This window comes from Mustelus asterias, unplaced genomic scaffold (genome assembly GCF_964213995.1).
Source record: "Mustelus asterias unplaced genomic scaffold, sMusAst1.hap1.1 HAP1_SCAFFOLD_3295, whole genome shotgun sequence".
Classification (NCBI taxonomy): domain Eukaryota; kingdom Metazoa; phylum Chordata; class Chondrichthyes; order Carcharhiniformes; family Triakidae; genus Mustelus; species Mustelus asterias.
This window is the reverse complement of record NW_027593240.1, coordinates 5,991-27,325: the sequence shown is the minus strand read 5'-3', so window position 1 is coordinate 27,325 and position 21,335 is coordinate 5,991. Positions and strand designations below refer to the sequence as shown.

Sequence of the window (21,335 nt, the reverse complement as noted above, 5' to 3'; positions counted from 1 at the left end):
ACGGACGGAACCGGGGGGGGGGGACGGACGGACGGAACCGGGGGGGGGACGGACGGACGGAACCGGGGGACGGACGGAACCGGGGGACGGACGGACGGACGGAGGCAGCGAGGGAGCCGGGGGACGGACGGAGGCAGCGAGGGAGCCGGGGGGACGGAGCCGGGGGGAGGGAACCCGGGGGAGGGAACCGGGGGGAGGGAACCCGGGGGAGGGAACCCGGGGGAGGGAACCCGGGGGAGGGAACCCGGGGGAGGGAGGGAAAGAACCGGAGGGAGGGACGGAACCGGGGATGGAAGGAACCGGGGATGGAACCGGCGGGGCGGGGGGGGGAGGCACAGAGAGACAGAGAGAGAGCGCCCACCCTCTGCGGAGTGTCTAGATCTTTTTCCAGCTGGTCTGTCCGATAAAGTGAAGTGTCATGGTGTCATTCACCCGGCTGACGTACTTTCCCCGCTCGGCCGCGGGGAGGAGGTCGTCGATCTTGACGTCCTGCCAGTGGGGGATGTTGAAGGTTTTGATGTCGCACACCAGCCAGCGTCCGGCCAGGTATCGGTAGAAGAGCACGGCGATCTGGTGCTCGTGGGTGGCCCGGCTGCTGGAGTGGCAGCGGATGATCTTGCAGTGGAGGGCTGCCCGGTTGTTGTCCTTTAGCACCCGCTCGTAGAGGCCGGGGCAGGTGCAGCGGCGCTTGGCGCCGGGGGGCGCGGGCAGGCGCACACTGCCCCGCACGGGCCTCTCTTCCTGCACCACCAGCCGCTCGCCCTTGGGGTGGAAGGTGACGAACCACTTGGACTGGACGCGGAAGTTACTGGTGGCGAACTCCTTGCACAGGACGGTCTTCGTCATGGAGCTGAAGAAGTCGAGCTGCCAGGGGCTGCCGCAGCTCTTGGCCGTGTACAGGCGCTGGCGCAGCGGGCAGGCCGGCTCCCCGTGCAGCCGCCCCACGTTCTCCTTGGTCAGGCAGCTGTCCTGGTGCAGGCCCAGGCTCTGGGCCTGCAGCTCGTCCAGCAGGGGGCGGGGGGCCAGGGGGTCGGCCCGCAGGGCGGCCAGCTCCTCGGGGCTCATCATGGGGTAGCGGAGGTGGGCCAGCAGGGAAGGGGCCAGGGCCTCGGGCCGACGGGCCAGCCAACGCAGCAGGGCCTGGCACAGGGCGAACTCGCTCTCCACCACCAGGTCGGAGCGGCGGAGCAGGGCATCCATCTGACCCTCGTCCAGGCACAGCCAGTCGGGCGAGCGCATGAAGGCGTCCAGGTTCCACGCCACGAAGGTGTCGCAGGCCTCCTCCAGGCGGGCAAAGCCCACGAAGCGGGCGTAGCGGTGCCAGGCCAGGACCAGGTCCAGGGCGCCGGCCTGCGCCACGTTGTCCAGCAGGAAGCGTTCGCAGGCCTGGCGCAGCGGGCCCACGTCGTACTTCTCCGCCAGCCCGTGCACGGCGAAGACATTCTCCACGCCCACGGCGATGCGGCCCGTGTAGAAGTAGCGCAGGAAGTCCTCGAAGACGCCAGCCGCCCCCTCCTCCTCCGTCAGCTCCACCGTGCCCCGCCGCCCGTCCGCCCAGCGCTCGCCCGACAGCATGGCGCGGAAGACGGTGCTGCCCAGCGCCAGCACGAAGCGGTGGGCGGGCAGCGGGCCCGCGCCGTTGACTGCCAGCCGCACGTCGCACAGCTCCTCGCTCTTGAATAGGGACGACAGCGCCGACATGATGTGCGTCTGGTGGACGAAGGTCTCCGAGGTCTCCGAGCCGTCCATTCTCCGACGAACCTGGCGAGGAAGCAGACGGGGACAGGAGGTGGGGCAATTAATCTCTGAGTGACCCGGAGCCATGTTAACTTAACTGCAATTAAACTCTAACTGACCCGAAGCCGCATTAATTTAATCGCAATTAATCTCTCACTGACCCGGAGCCGCATTATCTTAATCGCAATTATACTCTAACTGACCCAGAGCCACATTAATTTAATCGCAATTAATCTCTCACTGACCTGGAGCCACATTAACTTAATCGCAATTATACTCTAACTGACCCGGAGCCGCATTAATTTAATCGCAATTAAACTCTAACTGACCCGGAGCCGCATTAATTTAATCACAATTAAACTCTAACTGACCCGGAGCCGCATTAATTTAATCACAATTAAACTCTAACTGACCCGGAGCCGTGTTATCTTAATCGCAATTAATCTCTCGCTGAGCTGGAGCCACGTTAACTTCATCACAATTAAACTCTAACTGACCCGGAGCCGCGTTATCTTAATCGCAATTAATCGCTCACTGAGCTGGAGCCGCATTAACTGACTCACAATTAATCTCTAACTGACCCGAAGCCGCATTAATTTAATCGCAATTAATCTCTAACTGACCCGGAGCCACGTTAACTTCATCACAATTAAACTCTAACTGACCCGGAGCCGCGTTATCTTAATCGCAATTAATCGCTCACTGAGCTGGAGCCGCATTAACTGAATCGCAATTAATCTCTAACTGACCCGAAGCCGCGTTAACTTAATCACAATTAATCTCTAACTAACCCAGAGCCACGTTAACTTAATCGCAATTAATCACAAACTGACCCAAAGCCACGTTAACTTAATCGCAATTAATCTCTGAGTGACCCGCGACCACGCTTACTTAACCTCCAACCAAACTCGGGACCAGGCCGAATCCACGCTTGCTAAATTGCAACTCGACTCTGGCCCGCGGCCTGGCTCGCTTAACCTGCAATTGAACTTTGACCAGAGGTCAATGCTGAAGACAATAATCTGCTTTCATAGATCACGTGATGACCTATCAATTTTCCTACAATAGGACTGGTCTACTGATGTCAACAACATCGAATTCAAATCTTATAGGTTCTTGGTCGCTGAGTGCCTGCTTTAAATTGATTGGGCCAAAGTCAGACGACAACAGGTTGTCTTTGTCTAGACGGCTGCTCGACTGTTTGATGCAAATGTTCCAGTCCGGGACTCTGGGTGTACTTTGCATCTTAACCCTCCAAGCACTGAACCAAACACCAGCTCTTAAAGGGATCACACACTGTATTTTTCTCCCGAGCATTTTAACAATTTTTTTACATCACAACTTCACAAACTTAATTTCGCAACACTACGGCCCCCGAGTTCTGGAGTCCCTCCACCATCGGGAACACTCTTTCTGAATCTACCCTGTCAGAATTTTATAAGCTTCTACAAGATCCCCTCTCACTCTCCTAAACTCCAGCGAATATAATCCTAACCCACTTAGTCTCTCCTCATATGACAGACCTGCCATCCCAGGAATCAGGGTAAACCTTCGCTGCGCTCCCTCTATAGCAAGGACACCCTTCCTCAGATAAGGGCACCAAAACTGCGCACAATGCTCCAGGTGTGGCCTCACCAGTGGTGGATTAACTACCACCCGGACCCCTAGGCTGGAGCTTTAGTGAGGCCCCCTTGACCTTGCCCCTTGCCCCCTGCCCCACCCTTCGTTGAACAGAATAAAGTGACGTTAAGTGACGTTAGATAACTTATATCGTTGTACTATGTATAATGTACTACATGCATAATATCATAAAGTTACATGAATCACATAGAACATAGAACAGTACAGCACAGAACAGGCCCTTCGGCCCACGATGTTGTGCCGAGCTTTATCTGAAACCAAGATCAGGCTATCCCACTCCCTATCATCCTGGTGTGCTCCATGTGCCTATCCAATAACCGCTTAAATGTTCCTAAAGTGTCTGACTCCACTATCACTGCAGGCAGTCCATTCCACACCCCAACCACTCTCTGCGTAAAGAACCTACCTCTGATATCCTTCCTGTATCTCCCACCACGAACCCTATAGTTATGCCCCCTTGTAATAGCTCCATCCACCCGAGGAAATAGTCTTTGAACGTTCACTCTATCTATCCCCTTCATCATTTTATAAACCTCTATTAAGTCTCCCCTCAGCCTCCTCCGCTCCAGAGAGAACAGCCCGAGCTCCCTCAATCTTTCCTCATAAGACCTACCCTCCAAACCAGGCAGCATCCTGGTAAATCTCCTCTGCACTCTTTCCAGCGCTTCCACATCCTTCTTACAGTGAGGTGACCAGAACTGCACACAATATTCCAAATGTGGTCTCACCAAGGTCCTGTACAGTTGCGGCATAACCCCACGGCTCTTAAACTCCAACCCCCTGTTAATAAAAGCTAACACACTATCGGCCTTCTTCACAGCTCTATCCACTTGAGTGGCAACCTTCAGAGATCTGTGGATATGGACCCCAAGATCTCTCTGTTCCTCCACAGTCTTCAGAACCCTACCTTTGACCCTGTAATCCACATTTAAATTAGTCCTACCAAAATGAATCACCTCACATTTATCAGGGTTAAACTCCATTTGCCATTTTTCAGCCCAGCTTTGCATCCTGTCTATGTCTCTTTGCAGCCTACAACAGCCCTCCACCTCATCCACTACTCCACCAATCTTGGTGTCATCAGCAAATTTACTGATCCACCCTTCAGCCCCCTCCTCCAAGTCGTTAATAAAAATCACAAAGAGCAGAGGACCAGCCCTTTCATTCACTTATTTTTCATCTTCTTTACATTTGCACTTTAAAAAGCTTATGATAATGAATTAGAACTCTTTGGCTGGTGAGTGGTGACAGCGAGTAATTTGTCACGTTGTAAGCAACAATGGCGGCGAACAAACGAAAGTCTTTGACGTTTTCACAGGTGGTAAATGCGCTCATCGACAGTTTTGACGATGGATTAGGTGGCAATGATAGTGGAGAGTGATTTAGATGCCGAGGGTTTTGATGCTGGTGAATTATCAGATGGTGACCGTGAATTTGACGATGCATTGGTAGCACTCGAGGCAGTGGTGATGGCCATCGTGCTGGGGAGTGGGCGAATGGAATGTTGGCCTTTATCGCGAGGGGGATAGAATATAAAAGCAGGGAGGTCTTGCTGCAACTGTACAAGGCACTGGTGAGGCCGCAACTGGAGTACTGTGTGCAGTTTTGGTCCCCTTATTTGCGAAAGGATATATTGGCCTTGGAGGGAGTGCAGAGAAGGTTCACCAGGTTGATACCGGAGAGGCACGGTAGCACAGTGGGTTAGCACTGCCGCTTCACAGCTCCAGGGTTCGATTCCCGGCTCGGGTCACTGTCTGTGTGGAGTTTGCACATTCTCCTCGTGTCTGCGTGGGTTTCCTCCGGGTGCTCCGGTTTCCTCCCACAGTCCAAAGATGTGCGGGTTAGGTTGATTGGCCAGGTTAAAAATTGCCCCTTAGAGTCCTGAGATGCGTAGGTTGGAGGGATTTGCGGGTAAATATGTGGGGGGGTAGGGCCTGGGTGGGATTGTGGTCGGTGCAGACTCGATGGGCCGAATGGCCTCCTTCTGCTCTGTAGGGATTCTATGAGGGGTGTAGCTTATGAGGAGAGATTAAACAGATTGGGTCTGCACTCGGAGTTTAGAAGGATGAGGGGTGATCTTATAGAGACCTATAAGATAATGAAGGGGCTGGATAGGGTGGAGGTGGAGAGATTCTTTCCACTTAGAAGGGAAACCAGAACGAGAGGGCACAGCCTTAAAATAAGGGGGGGGGCCGGTTCAGAACAGAGTTGAGGGGGAACTTCTTCTCTCAGAGGGTAGTGAATCTCTGGAATTCTCTGCCCATTGAAGTGGTGGAGGCTTCCTCGTTGAATATGTTTAAATCACGGGTAGATGGATTCCTGATCGGTAAGGGAATTAGGGGATATGGGGAGCAGGCGGGTAAGTGGAACTGATTTGCTTCAGATCAGCCATGATCTTATTGAATGACGGGGCAGGCTCGAGGGGCTAGATGGCCTACTCCTGCTCCTATTTCTTATGAATACTATGCAAGGGTGAATGTTGAAAAAAAAAGTACTATATGCAACGAAGTGTGAACTAAAATATGAATACATGTTACAGCGTGACAATAAACTCTTTGTTGCACTTATTTTGTATTTATTTGCAAGTCCGGGGGGTGAAGCTCCTCTATTTATAGGTATGTTATATTAATTCACCCACGGGGGATAGTTATGAAAATTTATTCACCCTTAAAACCAATTTTCTTTTGCTCTCGGGGGCCCCCCTCCCTTCCGGGCCCCGAGGCTTAAGCCTACTCAGCCTGATGGTTAATCCCCCACTGCCAACGCCCTGTACAATTCTAGGAAGACATCCCTATACTCAAACCCTCTCGCTATGAAGGCCCAACATACCGTTTGCCTTCTTTACCGCCTGCTGTACCTGCGCGCTAACTTTCAGCGACTGATTCACGAGGACACCAACGTCTTCACCTCTCTCAATTTACACCCCATTCAAGTAATAATCTACCTGCCTATTATCGCCACCAAAGTGGGTAGTCTCACATTCAAACAAATGGGGGCGGCGCAGTGGGTTGGCGCTGCTGCCTCCTTCTCTATGAACGGTATGCTTTGTCTGTGTAGCGCGCAAGAAACAATACTTTTCACTCTATCCCCAGTACATGTGACAATAATAAATCAAATATTAAGCTGATCTTTCTCTGCACCCCTCGCTGTGACTGTGACACTACATTCTGCACCCTCTCCTTTCCTTCTCTATGAACGGTATGCTTTGTGTATACAGCGCGCAAGAAACAATACTTTTCACTGTATCCCAGTGACAATAATAAATCAAATATTAAGTTGATCTTTCTCTGCACCCTAGCTCTGACTGTAACGCTACATTCTGCACCCTCTCCTTTCCTTCTCTATGAACGGTATGCTTTGTCTGTATAGCGCGCAAGAAACAATACTTTTCACTGTATCCCAGTACATGTGACAATGATAAATCACTTCACATTCTCCCACATTATATTCTATCGGCCAAGTTTTTGCCCACTAGCTGACTTTAGCTACTCTCCTCCTTATCATAGAAATCATAGAAAGAAATCATAGAAACCCTACAGTGCAGAAGGAGGCCATTCGGCCCATCGAGTCTGCACCGACCACAATCCCACCCAGGCCCTACCCCCACATATTTACCCACTAATCCCGCTAACCTACGCATCTCAGGACTCTAAGGGGCAATTTTTAACCTGGCCAATCAACCTAACCCGCACATCTTTGGACTGTGGGAGGAAACCGGAGCACCCGGAGGAAACCCACGCAGACACGAGGAGAATGTGCAAACTCCACACAGACAGTGACCCGAGCCGGGAATCGAACCCGGGACCCTGGAGCTGTGAAGCAGCAGTGCTAACCCACTGTGCTACCGTGCCGCCCCTTAGGGTTATATACCTGTGACAATAATAAATCAAATCAAATCCTGTGTCCCTCAATTTTGTATACCTGGATCGTGTACCCTCCCCCTCCTCTGCTCCAAGGAAAAGTATCCCAGCCTCCAGCCCAGGCAACATCCTGTGAATCTCGTCTGCTCCCTCGCTCTCTCCCAGTGCAATTACATCCTTCCTCTCGTGTTGCGGCCAGAACTGCACACAATATTCGAACTGTGGCCTCACCAGTGTTTTATGCAGCTCCCATCGTAAGCTCCCCCTGCTCTTAAAGGTAAGTGTTCCCTTCTGAACCACCTTATCTACCTGCCCTGCTGTCTTCAGGGATCTGATAAATGGAAGAACCGTAAAGGGTGTAGAGACGCAGAGGGACCTGGGTGTGCAAGTCCACAGATCTTTGAAGGTGACGTCACAGGTGGAGAAGGTGGTGAAGAAGGCATATGGCATGCTTGCCTTTATAGGACGGGGCATAGAGTATAAGAGTTGGGGTCTGATGTTGCAGATGTCTAGAACGTTGGTTCGGCCGCATTTGGAATACTGCGTCCAGTTCTGGTCGCCGCACTACCAGAAGGACGTGGAGGCTTTGGAGAGAGTACAGAGGAGGTTTACCAGGATGTTGCCTGGTATGGAGGGGCTTGGTTATGAGGAGAGATTGGGGAAACTGGGGTTGTTCTCCTTGGAAAGACGGAGGATGAGGGGAGACTTAATAGAGGTGTATAAAATTATGAAAGGCATAGATAGGGTGAACGGTGGGAAGCTTTTCCCCGGGTCGGTGGTGACGTTCACGAGGGGTCATAGGTTCAAGGTGAAGGGGGGGAGGTTTAACACAGATATCAGAAGGACATATTTCACACAGAGGGTCGTGGGGGCCTGGAATGTGTTGCCGGGCAAGGTGGTGGAGGCGGACACACTGGGAACGTTTAAGACTTATCTAGACAGCTATATGAACGGAGTGGGAATGGAGGGATACAAAAGAGTGGTCTAGTTTGGACCAGGGAGCGGCGCGGGCTAATTGTTCCTTGTTTCTCGTTTCAAGGCTTCATTCTATGATCATCTTGCTGGTGCCAGTACAGAGCGAGACTGCGGATAGTTGGGAACCTGTCTCGGGGGCAGGGAATTCATATGGTGTTCGTGGAAGTGGAAATGACTAGGGTTGGGAAGCATTTTCCGATCGGGGCCATTGTGATCTCCTGGACTCGTTTCGATCGCCTCAGGGGGTCGGAGAGGAATTTCCCAGATTTTTTTTTCCCCATATTGGCCCTGGGGTTTTTCACTCTGGGTTTTCGCCTCTCCCTGGAGATCACACGGTCTGGAATGGGGGGGTGGGGGTGAGTTAATAGGTTGTGATGAACAAAGCATCGTAGCTGTGAGGGACAGCTCGGTGGATAGGATATTGGTATGTAGATAGGCTGGAAAATTGGGCGGGGATCCTGGATTCAATCCTGGACCGGGGAGCGGCGCGGGCTTGGAGGGCCGAAGGGCCTGTTCCTGTGCTGTATTGTTCTTTGTTCTTTAGACACGCACCCCAAGGTCCCTCTAGTCCTCTGTCCTTGTGTAATTGGAGGAGAGAAGTCAGATACTCCAAAGGACACCATAAAGATGGCCGGGCTTGTGTGGGCTGCAGCTGTCGCACGGTGAGCCAGCTTGAGGAGACTCGGCTCAGAGTCATCGAGCGGGAGGCCGAGCTGCAGACGCTGCGGCGCCTCAGGGAAGCGACGGGAAAGATTTACTTTGTTCCAGGAGGCGGTCGCAGCCCTTAGCCTAGGAACGCAAGAATCGAGGGCTGGGGGGGGGACAGAGGGAGGCCGTTCAGCCCTTCGTGCGCCTTCTGCTATCCCGTCAGATCGCCCCCCTGGATGTTTTTTTTTCCCTTGAGATTCTTTCACGGGATGCGGGGCGCCGCTGGCTGGGTCACTCAGTGGCTCGCTCGAACACTTCAGGGGCAGGCGAGAGTCACACGTAGGCCAGACTGGGTGAGGACGGCAGATTTCCGTTCCGTGAACCAGGCGGGGTTTGAGGACGTTTCATTTCCAATTTATCCCCCTTCAGGGGGCGTTTTATCGAATCATGGAATCCCGACAGCGCAGGAGGAGGCCATTCGGCCCGTCAAGTCTGCGCCGACCACAATCCCACCCAGGCCCTACCCCCGTAACCCCACAGATTTACCCTGCTCATCCCCCTGACACTAAGAGGCAATTTAGCACGGCCAATCCACCTAACCTGTACATCTTTGGAGTGTGGGAGGAAACCGGAGCACCCGGAGGAAAGCCACGCAGACACGGGGAGAACGTGCAAACTCCACACAGCCAGTGACCCGAGGCCGGGGATCGATTCTAACGCCGATAATGGAGATTCCAATGGCTTTTTCAAACACTGAGGAACCCTGATAGATGGTATAATAAAGGGATATTATCTCAACAATGCTGATTTTGAAAGATTATTACAGTGATTGTCAGAATTTAACCCTAATAATCTGAATTTAATGGGGTGTTAAGACTTACAGTCGGATATTAGTGGGTTTTTCGGAGCTATATTATATACCGGGGACCCGGGGCCGGTCTGTACCGGGGACCCGGGGCAGTCTATTGGGGACCTGGGCGGCACGGTAGCACAGTGGTTAGCACTGCTGCTTCACAGCTCCAGGGTCCCGGGTTCGATTCCCGGCTCGGGTCACTGTCTGTGTGGAGTCTGCACATTCTCCTCGTGTCTGCGTGGGTTTCCTCCGGGTGCTCCGGTTTCCTCCCACAGTCCAAAGATGTGCCGGTTAGGTTGATTGGCCAGGTTAAAAATTGCCCCTTCGAGTCCTGAGATGCGTAGGTTGGAGGGATTAGCGGTCAGTGGGATTGTGGTCGGTGCAGACTCGATGGGCCGAATGGCCTCCTTCTGCACTGTAGGGTTTCTATGATATTTCTTCTATGATATTTGGGTTCTGGGGCTGTACATACAACATAAGAACTTGGAGTAGGCCATCAGGCCCCTCGAGCCTGCTCTGTCATTCAATAAGATCATGGCTGATCTTTTCGTGGCCTCAGCTCCACTTACCCGCCCGCTCACCATAACCCTTAATTCCTTCACTGTTCAAAAATCTGTCTATCCTTGCCTTAAAAACAAGGTAGCCTCAACTGGGCAGGGAATCCCACAGATTCACAACCAAAGAACAAAGAATATTACAGCACAGGAACAGGCCCTTCGGCCCCTCCAAGCCTGCACCGACCATGCTGCCCCCGTCTGAACTAAAACCCCCGACCCTTCCGGGGACCATATCCCTCTGTTCCCATCCTATTCATGTACTTGTCAAGGCGCCCCTTAAAACTCACTACCGTATCCGCTTCCACTCCCTCCCCCGGCAGCGAGTTCCAGGCACCCACCACCCTCTGTGTAAAAAACTTGCCTTGTACATAGAACATAGAAAGCCACAGCACAAACAGGCCCTTCGGCCCACAAGTTGCGCTGATCATATCCCTACCTCTAGGCCCATCTATAGCCCTCAATCCCATTAAATCCCATGTACTCATCCAGAAGTCTCTTAAAAGACCCCAACGAGTTTGCCTCCACCACCACCGACGTCAGCCGATTCCACTCACCCACCACCCTCTGAGTGAAAAACTTACCCCTGACATCTCCTCTGTACCTACCCCCCAGCACCTTAAACCTGTGTCCCCTCGTAGCAACCATTTCAGCCCTTGGAAATAGCCTCTGAGAGTCTACCCTATCCAGACATCTCCTTTAAACCTTGCCCCTCGCACCTTAAACCCGTGCCCCCTAGTAATTGACTCTTCCACCCTGGGGGAAAAAGCTTCTGACTATCCACTCTGTCCATGCCCCTCATAATCTTGTAGACTTCTATCAGGTCTCCCCTCAACCTCCGTCGTTCCAGTGAGAACAAACCAAGTTTCTCCAACCTCTCCTCATAGCTAATGCCCTCCATACCCGGGCAACATCCTGGTAAATCTTTTCTGTACCCTCTCCAAAGCCTCCATATCTTTCTGGTAATCTGGCGACCAGAATTGAACACTAGATCCCAGCCCATTGGGTGAAGGAGTCCATCCTCAACTCAGTCCTAAATCTGCTCCCCCTTATTTTGAGGCTATGTCCCCTAGTTCTAGTTTCACCCGCCAGTGGAAACAACTTCCCTGCTTCTATCTTATCTATTCCCTTCATAATCTTCTAGGTTTCTATAAGATCTCCCCTCATTCTTCTGAATTCCAATGAGTATAGCCCCAGTCTACTCAGTCTCTCCTCATAAGCCAACCCTCTCAACTCCGGAATCAACCTAGTGAATCTCCTCTGTACCCCCTCCAGTGCCAGTATATCCTTTCTCAAGTAAGACCAAAACTGTACACAGTACTCCAGGTGTGGCCTCACCAGCACCTTACACAGCTGCAACATAACCTCGCTGTTTTTAAACTCCGTCCCTCGAGCAATGAAGGACAAAATTTCCATTTGCCTTCTTAATTACCTGCTGCACCTGCAAACCAACTCGAGATTCCTGCACAAGGACACCCAGGTCCCTCTGCACAGCAGCATGCTGCAATTTTTTACCATTTAAACAATAGTCCATTTTGCTGTTATTCCGACCAAAATGGATGACCTCACATTTACCAACATTGTACTCCATCTGCCAGACCCTCGCCCACTCACTTAGACTATCTATATCCCTTTGCAGACTTTCAGCGTCCTCTGCACACTTTGCTCTGCCACTCATCTTAGTGTCATCTGCGAATTTTGACACACTACACTTGGTCCCCAACTCCAAATGATTTCTGGGGCTACATATTTGGGTTTGGGGCTGTATGTGTGGGCCCAGGGCCAGTCTGTCTGGGCCCGGGGCCAGTCTGTCTGGGCCCGGGGCCAGTCTGTCTGGGCCCGGGGCCAGTCTGTCGCATTATTAACACTGATATTTGGATTTGGGACAATCTATCTGGTTCCTGGGGGGATATATCTGGGTCCTGGGTCAGTCTGTGTCCTGGGCCCCTCTGCTGTGGTATTAACGCTGTTATTTGGGTCCTGGCACAGTCTGTCTGGGTCCTGGGCCGGTCCGTCTGGGTCCTGGGGGTATATATTTTGGGTTTGGGGCTGTATATCTGTGTCCAGGGCCTCCTTGCTGTGTGACTAACGCTGACATTTGGCCTCTGGGGGAATATATTATGGGTTTGGGGGTGTATATTTGGGTCCTGGATCAGTACATTTGGGTCCTGACCCCTCTCTGTTGTGTTACTAACGCTGACATTTGCCTTCTGGGGGTATATATTTTGGGTTTGGGGTATCTATTTTGGGTTTGGGGCAACTATTTTGGGTTTGGGGGGTGTATATCAGGCTCCTAGTCCCCTCTGCTGTGAGACTAATGCTGACATTTGCCCTCTGGGGGTATATATCACAGTTAGAGGAGGTGGTTAAGAAGGCGTATGGTGTGCTGGCCTTTATCAATCGAGGGATTGAGTTTAGGAGTCCGGGGATAATGATGCAGCTATATAAGACCCTCGTCAGACCCCACTTGGAGTACTGTGCTCAGTTCTGGTCGTCTCATTACAGGAAGGATGTGGAAATGATTGAAAGGGTGCAGAGGAGATTTACAAGGATGTTGCCTGGATTGAGTGGCATGCCTTATGAGGATAGGCTGAGGGAGCTCGGTCTTTCCTCCTTGGAGAGACGAAGGATGAGGTGTGACCTGATAGAGAGATGTTGAGAGGTATAGATCAGGCGGATTCTCGGAGGCTTTTTCCCAGGGCTGAAATGGCTGCTACGAGAGGACACAGGTTTAAGGTGCTGGGGGGTAGGTACAGAGGAGATGTTAGGGGTAAGTGTTTCACTCAGAGGGTGGTGGGTGAGTGGAATCGGCTGCCGTCAGTGGTGGTGGAGGCAAACTCGATAGGGTCTTTTAAGAGACTTCTGGATGAGTACATGGGACTTAATAGGATTGAGGGTTATAGGTAAGCCTATATATAAGCCTAGGTAGATAGGGACATGACCGGCGCAACTTGTGGGCCGAAGGGCCTGTTTGTGCTGTAGTTTTTCTATCTTCTATATCTGGGTTTAGGGGTATATATTTTGGGGTATATATTGTGGGTTTATATATCTGGGTCCTGGGTCAGTATACTTTGGATTTGGGGGGGGGTGTATATCAGGCTCCAGGTCCTCTCTGCTGTGTGACTAACACTGACATTTGCCCTCTGGGGGTATATATTTTGGTTTGGGGCTGTATATCTGGGTTTGGGGCTGTGTATTTGGGTTTAGGGGTGTATATCTGGGTTTGGGGGTGTATATTTTGGTTTGGGGCTGTATATCTGGGTTTGGGGGTGTATATTTGGTTCCTGGGTCAGTATATCAGGTTCCTGACCCTCTTGGCTGTGTTATTAATGCTGACATTTGCCCTCTGGGGGTGTATATTTTGGTTTGGGGCTGTATATCTGGCTCCAGGGCCTCTATGCTGTGTTGTTAATACTGACATTTGGGTCCTGGGTATATATCTGGGTCTGACCTATATCTGGGTCTGGGGTATATATTTCGGTTTGGGGGTATATATTTTGGATTGGGGGTGTATATCAGGTTCCTGGGTCAGTATATCTGGGTCTGGGGGCATATATTTTGGGTCTGGGTGTATATATCTGGGTCTGGGGGTGTATATCAGGCTCCTGGGTCAGTATATCTGGGTCTGGGGGCATATATTTTGGGTCTGGGTGTATATATCTGGGTTTGGGGGGTGTATATCAGGCTCCTGGGTCAGTATATCTGAGTCCTGGGTCAGCATATCTGGGTCTGGGAGTATATATCTGGGTCTGGGAGTATGTATTTTGGATCTGGGTGTATATATCTGGGTCTGGGAGTATATATCTGGGTCTGGGAGTATATATCTGGGTCTGGGAGTATATATCTGGGTCTGGGAGTATATATCTGGGTCTGGGAGTACATATCTGGGTCTGGGAGTATATATCTGGGTCTGGGGGTGTATATATCTGGGTCTGGGGGTGTATATATCTGGGTCTGGGGGTGTATATATCTGGGTCTGGGGGTGTATATATCTGGGTCTGGGGGTATATATCTGGGTCTGGGAGTATATATCTGGGGGTGTATATATCTGGGTCTGGGGGTATATATCTGGGTCTGGGGGTGTATATCTGGGTCTGGGGGTGTATATCTGGGTCTGGGTCAGTATATCTGGGTCCTGGGTCAGTATATCTGGGTCTGGGGGTATATATATCTGGGTCTGGGGGTGTGTATATCTGGGTCTGGGTCAGTATATCTGGGTCCTGGGTCAGTACATCTGGGTCTGGGTCAGTATATCTGGGTCTGGGTCAGTATATCTGGGTCTGGGTCAGTATATCTGGGTCTGGGTCAGTATATCTGGGTCCTGGGTCAGTATATCTGGGTCCTGGGTCAGTATATCTGGGTCCTGGGTCAGTATATCTGGGTCCTGGGTCAGTATATCTGGGTCCTGGGTCAGTATATCTGGGTCCTGGGTCAGTATATCTGGGTCCTGGCTCAGTATATCTGGGTCCTGGCTCAGTATATCTGGGTCTGGGTCAGTATATCTGGGTCCTGGGTCAGTATATCTGGGTCCTGGGTCAGTATATCTGGGTCTGGGGGTGTATATATGTGGGTCTGGGTCAGTATATCTGGGTCTGGGTCAGTATATCTGGGTCTGGGTCAGTATATCTGGGTCTGGGTCAGTATATCTGGGTCTGGGTCAGTATATCTGGGTCTGGGTCAGTATATCTGGGTCTGGGTCAGTATATCTGGGTCTGGGTCAGTATATCTGGGTCCTGGGTCAGTATATCTGGGTCCTGGGTCAGTATATCTGGGTCCTGGGTCAGTATATCTGGGTCCTGGGTCAGTATATCTGGGTCCTGGGTCAGTATATCTGGGTCCTGGGTCAGTATATCTGGGTCCTGGGTCAGTATATCTGGGTCCTGGGTCAGTATATCTGGGTCCTGGGTCAGTATATCTGGGTCCTGGGTCAGTATATCTGGGTCCTGGGTCAGTATATCTGGGTCCTGGGTCAGTATATCTGGGTCCTGGGTCAGTATATCTGGGTCCTGGGTCAGTATATCTGGGTCTGGGTCAGTATATCTGGGTCTGGGTCAGTATATCTGGGTCTGGGTCAGTATATCTGGGTCTGGGTCAGTATATCTGGGTCTGGGTCAGTATATCTGGGTCTGGGGGTGTATATTTTGGGTCTGGGTCAGTATATCTGGGTCTGGGTCAGTATATCTGGGTCTGGGTCAGTATATCTGGGTCTGGGGGTGTATATTTTGGGTCTGGGTCAGTATATCTGGGTCCTGGGTCAGTATATCTGGGTCCTGGGTCAGTATATCTGGGTCCTGGGTCAGTATATCTGGGTCCTGGGTCAGTATATCTGGGTCCTGGGTCAGTATATCTGGGTCCTGGGTCAGTATATCTGGGTCCTGGGTCAGTATATCTGGGTCCTGGGTCAGTATATCTGGGTCCTGGGTCAGTATATCTGGGTCCTGGGTCAGTATATCTGGGTCCTGGGTCAGTATATCTGGGTCCTGGGTCAGTATATCTGGGTCCTGGGTCAGTATATCTGGGTCCTGGGTCAGTATATCTGGGTCTGGGTCAGTATATCTGGGTTTGGGGTGTATATCAGGCTCCTGGGTCAGTATGTGGGTCCTGGGTCAGTATATCTGGGGTCCTGGGTCAGTATATCTGGGTCCTGGGTCAGTATATCTGGGTCCTGGGTCAGTATATCTGGGTCCTGGGTCAGTATATCTGGGTCTGGGTCAGTATATCTGGGTCCTGGGTCAGTATATCTGGGTCCTGGGTCAGTATATCTGGGTCCTGGGTCAGTATATCTGGGTCCTGGGTCAGTATATCTGGGTCTGGGTCAGTATATCTGGGTCTGGGGGTGTATATTTGGGTCTGGGGGTGTATATTTGGATCTGGGTCAGTATATCTGGGTCTGGGGGTGTATATTTGGGTCTGGGGGTGTATATTTGGGTCTGGGGGTGTATATTTGGGTCTGGGGGTATATATCTGGGTCTGGGGGTATATATTTTAGGTCTGGGGGTGTATATTTTAGGTCTGGGGGTGTATATTTTGGGTCTGGGTCAGTATATCTGGGTCTGGGGGTATATATTTTAGGTCTGGGGGTGTATATTTGGGTCTGGGGGTGTATATTTGAGGTCTGGGGGTGTATATTTTAGGTCTGTGTCAGTATATCTGGGTCTGGGGGTGTATATTTGGGTCTGGGGGTATATATCTGGGTCTGGGGGTATAAATTTTAGGTCTGGGGGTGTATATTTTGGGTCTGGGGGTGTATATTTTGGGTCTGGGGGTGTATATTTTGGGTCTGGGGGTGTATATTTTGGGTCTGGGGGTGTATATTTTGGGTCTGGGGGTGTATATTTTGGGTCTGGGGGTGTATATTTTGGGTCTGGGGGTGTATATTTTGGGTCTGGGGGTGTATATTTTGGGTCTGGGGGTGTATATTTTGGGTCTGGGGGTGTATATTTTGGGTCTGGGGGTGTATATTTTGGGTCTGGGGGTGTATATTTTGGGTCTGGGGGTGTATATTTTGGGTCTGGGGGTGTATATTTTGGGTCTGGGGGTGTATATTTTGGGTCTGGGGGTGTATATTTTGGGTCTGGGGGTGTATATTTTGGGTCTGGGGGTGTATATTTTGGGTCTGGGGGTGTATATTTTGGGTCTGGGGGTGTATATTTTGGGTCTGGGGGTGTATATTTTGGGTCTGGGGGGGTATATATCTGGGTCTGGGGGTGTATATTTTGGGTCTGGGGGGGTATATTTTAGGTCTGGGGGTGTATATTTTGGGTCTGGGGGGGTATATTTTGGGTCTGGGGGTGTATATTTTGGGTCTGGGGGTGTATATTTTGGGTCTGGGGGTGTATATTTTGGGTCTGGGGGTGTATATTTTGGGTCTGGGGGTGTATATTTGGGTCTGGGGGTGTATATTTTGGGTCTGGGGGTGTATATTTTGGGTCTGGGGGGGTATATTTTGGGTCTGGGGGGGTATATTTTGGGTCTGGGGGGGTATATTTTGGGTCTGGGGGGGTATATTTTGGGTCTGGGGGGTATATTTTGGGTCTGGGGGGTATATTTTGGGTCTGGGGGTGTATATTTTGGGTCTGGGGGTGTATATTTTGGGTCTGGGGGTGTATATTTTGGGTCTGGGGGTGTATATTTTGGGTCTGGGGGTGTATATTTTGGGTCTGGGGGTGTATATCTGGTCCTGGGTCAGTATATCTGGGTCTGGGGGTGTATATTTTGGGTCTGGGGGTGTATATTTTGGGTCTGGGGGTGTATAGCTGGTCCTGGGTCAGTATATCTGGGTCTGGGGGTGTATATTTGGGTCTGGGGGGGTATATTTTGGGTCTGGGGGGGTATATTTTGGGTCTGGGGGTGTATATTTGGGTCTGGGGGTGTATATTTTGGGTCTGGGGGTGTATATTTGGGTCTGGGGGTGTATATTTTGGGTCTGGGTCAGTATATCTGGGTCTGGGGGGGTATATTTTGGGTCTGGGGGGGTATATTTTGGGTCTGGGGGTGTATATTTTGGGTCTGGGGGGGTATATTTTGGGTCTGGGGGGGTATATTTTGGGTCTGGGGGGGTATATTTTGGGTCTGGGGGGGTATATTTTGGGTCTGGGGGTGTATATTTTGGGTCTGGGGGTGTATATTTTGGGTCTGGGGGGGTATATCTTGGGTCTGGGGGGGTATATCTTGGGTCTGGGGGGGTATATCTGGGTCTGGGGGGGTATATTTTGGGTCTGGGGGTGTATATTTGGGTCTGGGGGGGTATATTTTGGGTCTGGGGGTGTATATTTTGGGTCTGGGTCAGTATATCTGGGTCTGGGGGGGTATATTTTGGGTCTGGGGGTGTATATTTTGGGTCTGGGGGGGTATATTTTGGGTCTGGGGGTGTATATTTTGGGTCTGGGTCAGTATATCTGGGTCTGGGGGGGTATATTTTGGGTCTGGGGGTGTATATTTTGGGTCTGGGGGTGTATATTTTGGGTCTGGGGGTGTATATTTTGGGTCTGGGGGGGTATATTTGGGTCTGGGGGGGTATATTTTGGGTCTGGGTCAGTATATCTGGGTCTGGGTCAGTATATTTTGGGTCTGGGGGGGTATATTTTGGGTCTGGGGGGGTATATTTTGGGTCTGGGGGGGTATATTTGGGTCTGGGGGTGTATATTTGGGTCTGGGGGGGTATATTTTGGGTCTGGGGGTGTATATTTTGGGTCTGGGGGGGTATATTTTGGGTCTGGGGGGGTATATTTTGGGTCTGGGTCAGTATATCTGGGTCTGGGGGGGTATATTTTGGGTCTGGGGGTGTATATTTTGGGTCTGGGGGTGTATATTTTGGGTCTGGGGGGGTATATTTTGGGTCTGGGGGGGGGGTATATTTTGGGTCTGGGGGGGGTATATTTTGGGTCTGGGGGGGTATATTTTGGGTCTGGGGGGGTATATTTGGGTCTGGGGGGGGGTATATTTGGGTCTGGGGGTGTATATTTGGGTCTGGGGGGGTATATTTTGGGTCTGGGGGTGTATATTTTGGGTCTGGGGGGGTATATTTTGGGTCTGGGGGGGTATATTTTGGGTCTGGGTCAGTATATCTGGGTCTGGGGGGGTATATTTTGGGTCTGGGGGGGTATATTTTGGGTCTGGGGGGGTATATTTGGGTCTGGGGGGGTATATTTTGGGTCTGGGGGGTATATTTTGGGTCTGGGTCAGTATATCTGGGTCTGGGGGGGTATATTTTGGGTCTGGGGGGGTATATTTTGGGTCTGGGGGGGTATATTTGGGTCTGGGGGTGTATATTTGGGTCTGGGGGGGTATATTTTGGGTCTGGGTCAGTATATCTGGGTCTGGGGGGGTATATTTTGGGTCTGGGGGGGTATATTTTGGGTCTGGGGGGGTATATTTGGGTCTGGGGGGGTATATTTTGGGTCTGGGGGGTATATTTTGGGTCTGGGTCAGTATATCTGGGTCTGGGGGGGTATATTTTGGGTCTGGGGGGGGGTATATTTTGGGTCTGGGGGGTATATTTTGGGTCTGGGGGGGTATATTTTGGGTCTGGGGGGGGGTATATTTTGGGTCTGGGGGGGTATATTTGGGTCTGGGGGGGTATATTTTGGGTCTGGGGGGGGTATTTTGGGTCTGGGGGGGGGTATATTTTGGGTCTGGGGGGGTATATTTTGGGTCTGGGGGGGGGTATATTTTGGGTCTGGGGGGGTATATTTGGGTCTGGGGGGGTATATTTTGGGTCTGGGGGGGTATATTTTGGGTCGGGGGGGGTATATTTTGGGTCGGGGGGGGTATATTTGGGTCTGGGGGGGTATATTTGGGTCTGGGGGGGTATATTTTGGGTCTGGGGGGGTATATTTTGGGTCTGGGGGGGTATATTTTGGGTCTGGGGGGGTATATTTTGGGTCTGGGGGGGTATATTTTGGGTCTGGGGGGGTATATTTTGGGTCTGGGGGGGTATATTTTGGGTCTGGGGGGGTATATTTGGGTCTGGGGGGGTATATTTTGGGTCTGGGGGGGTATATTTTGGGTCTGGGGGGGTATATTTGGGTCTGGGGGGGTATATTTTGGGTCTGGGGGGGTATATTTTGGGTCTGGGGGTGTATATTTTGGGTCTGGGGGTGTATATTTTGGGTCTGGGGGTGTATATTTTGGGTCTGGGGGTGTATATTTTGGGTCTGGGGGGGTATATTTTGGGTCTGGGGGGGTATATTTTGGGTCTGGGTCAGTATATCTGGGTCTGGGGGGGTATATTTTGGGTCTGGGGGGGTATATTTTGGGTCTGGGGGGGTATATTTTGGGTCTGGGGGGGTATATTTGGGTCTGGGGGTGTATATTTGGGTCTGGGGGGGTATATTTTGGGTCTGGGGGGGTATATTTTGGGTCTGGGGGGGTATATTTTGGGTCTGGGGGGGTATATTTTGGGTCTGGGGGGGTATATTTTGGGTCTGGGGGGGTATATTTGGGTCTGGGGGGGTATATTTTGGGTCTGGGGGGGTATATTTTGGGTCTGGGGGGGTATATTTTGGGTCTGGGGGGGTATATTTTGGGTCTGGGGGGGTACACCAGGCTCCTGGCTCACGACACCGGGGTCACTGACGCTGACATTTGACCCCTGGGGGTCAGGGGATTTCCTGTCCGCCGACACTATTTCCACTTAAAGGGATTCTCCGTCTCCGGCCGTTATCAGTGTTAGAGCTCTCACCCCCCCCCCCGGGCTCGGTCCCCTCGCTCGGCGGCTCTCTCACTCCCTCCGCTGCCGGTGTGTCTCCCTCCAGGCCCCGGTCAGCCTCAGCCTCCGCCTCCGCCTCCGCTTCTTATTCTTTCTCTCGCTCCTGCCGACACCGCCGCCTTCAACGCTCCCGGGTTGCCAACCGGAAGCGGAAGTGCCCCGGAGTTGCTCCTCCCCCGACACGGAGAGAGGGGCGCGCTGACGTCACCGTCCCTCAACCCCGCCCCAGCTGGCGGCGCGCTGACGTTCATCGCGGTTCAACCCCGCCCGTCGGCATCGGACTGACGTCACCCGCTCAAAACCACGCCCCGTTTCATCCTCAACACGGACGGCGAGCCGACGTCGCCTGACGCCAACCCCGCCCCCCTTTTCCCGAAACGTGACGGCGAGACGACGTCACCTAACGCTAACCCCGCCCCCTTTCCCCCCCCCCCCCCCCCGTGGACAGCAGGCTGACGTCACCTAAAACGAACCCAAGCCCACTTTCCCCTCAATGGTTGGCAGGCTGACGTCACCGCACGCTAGCCCCGCCCCCGTCCCCATCAAAGGACAGCGTGTTGACGCCTCTCGCACTTCATCCGCGCCCACCGCCAGCGCGCTGACGTAAACCGCCCCGCGCCGCGCCCTCTTTCCCTTCAACTGACAGCGCACGGACGTCACCGGGCCTAAATCCCGCCCCTCTTTCCCTCAACTGACAGCGCACTGACGTCGTCAGTCTTAAACCCCGCCCCCTTTTCTATAAACGGAGAGCGCACTGACGTCATCAGTCTTAAACCCCGCCCCCTTTTCGAGAAACGGAGTGCGCACTGACGCCCACTCGCGCTTGAACCACGCCCACATTCAATGCGTTGACGTTA

At 52.1% G+C, this 21,335-nt stretch overlaps 1 protein-coding gene across 2 annotated transcripts; it reads right to left on the bottom strand.

The window, feature by feature from the left end:
* Positions 1-357: 357 nt before the first annotated feature.
* LOC144490449 (BTB/POZ domain-containing protein 17-like) lies at positions 358-20,639 on the bottom strand. 2 transcript variants are annotated; one of them, XM_078208192.1, is made up of 2 exons: positions 20,495-20,639; positions 358-1,761 (listed from the first exon to the last, which is right to left on the bottom strand). In XM_078208192.1, the coding sequence occupies exon 2, from the start codon at positions 1,747-1,749 to the stop codon at positions 376-378; it is 1,374 nt and encodes a 457-aa protein (XP_078064318.1). In that variant the 5' UTR covers positions 1,750-1,761; positions 20,495-20,639; the 3' UTR covers positions 358-375. The 2 variants fall into 2 exon arrangements, with proteins under 2 accessions (XP_078064318.1, XP_078064319.1); XM_078208193.1 differs by having other exon boundaries at positions 20,452-20,619.
* Between the last annotated feature and the right edge of the window lie 696 nt (positions 20,640-21,335).

Bases quoted from the DNA above. Each gene is read 5' to 3' on its own strand.
- LOC144490449 (XM_078208192.1), bottom strand. From the start codon at position 1,749: ATGGACGGCTCGGAGACCTCGGAGACCTTCGTCCACCAGACGCACATC.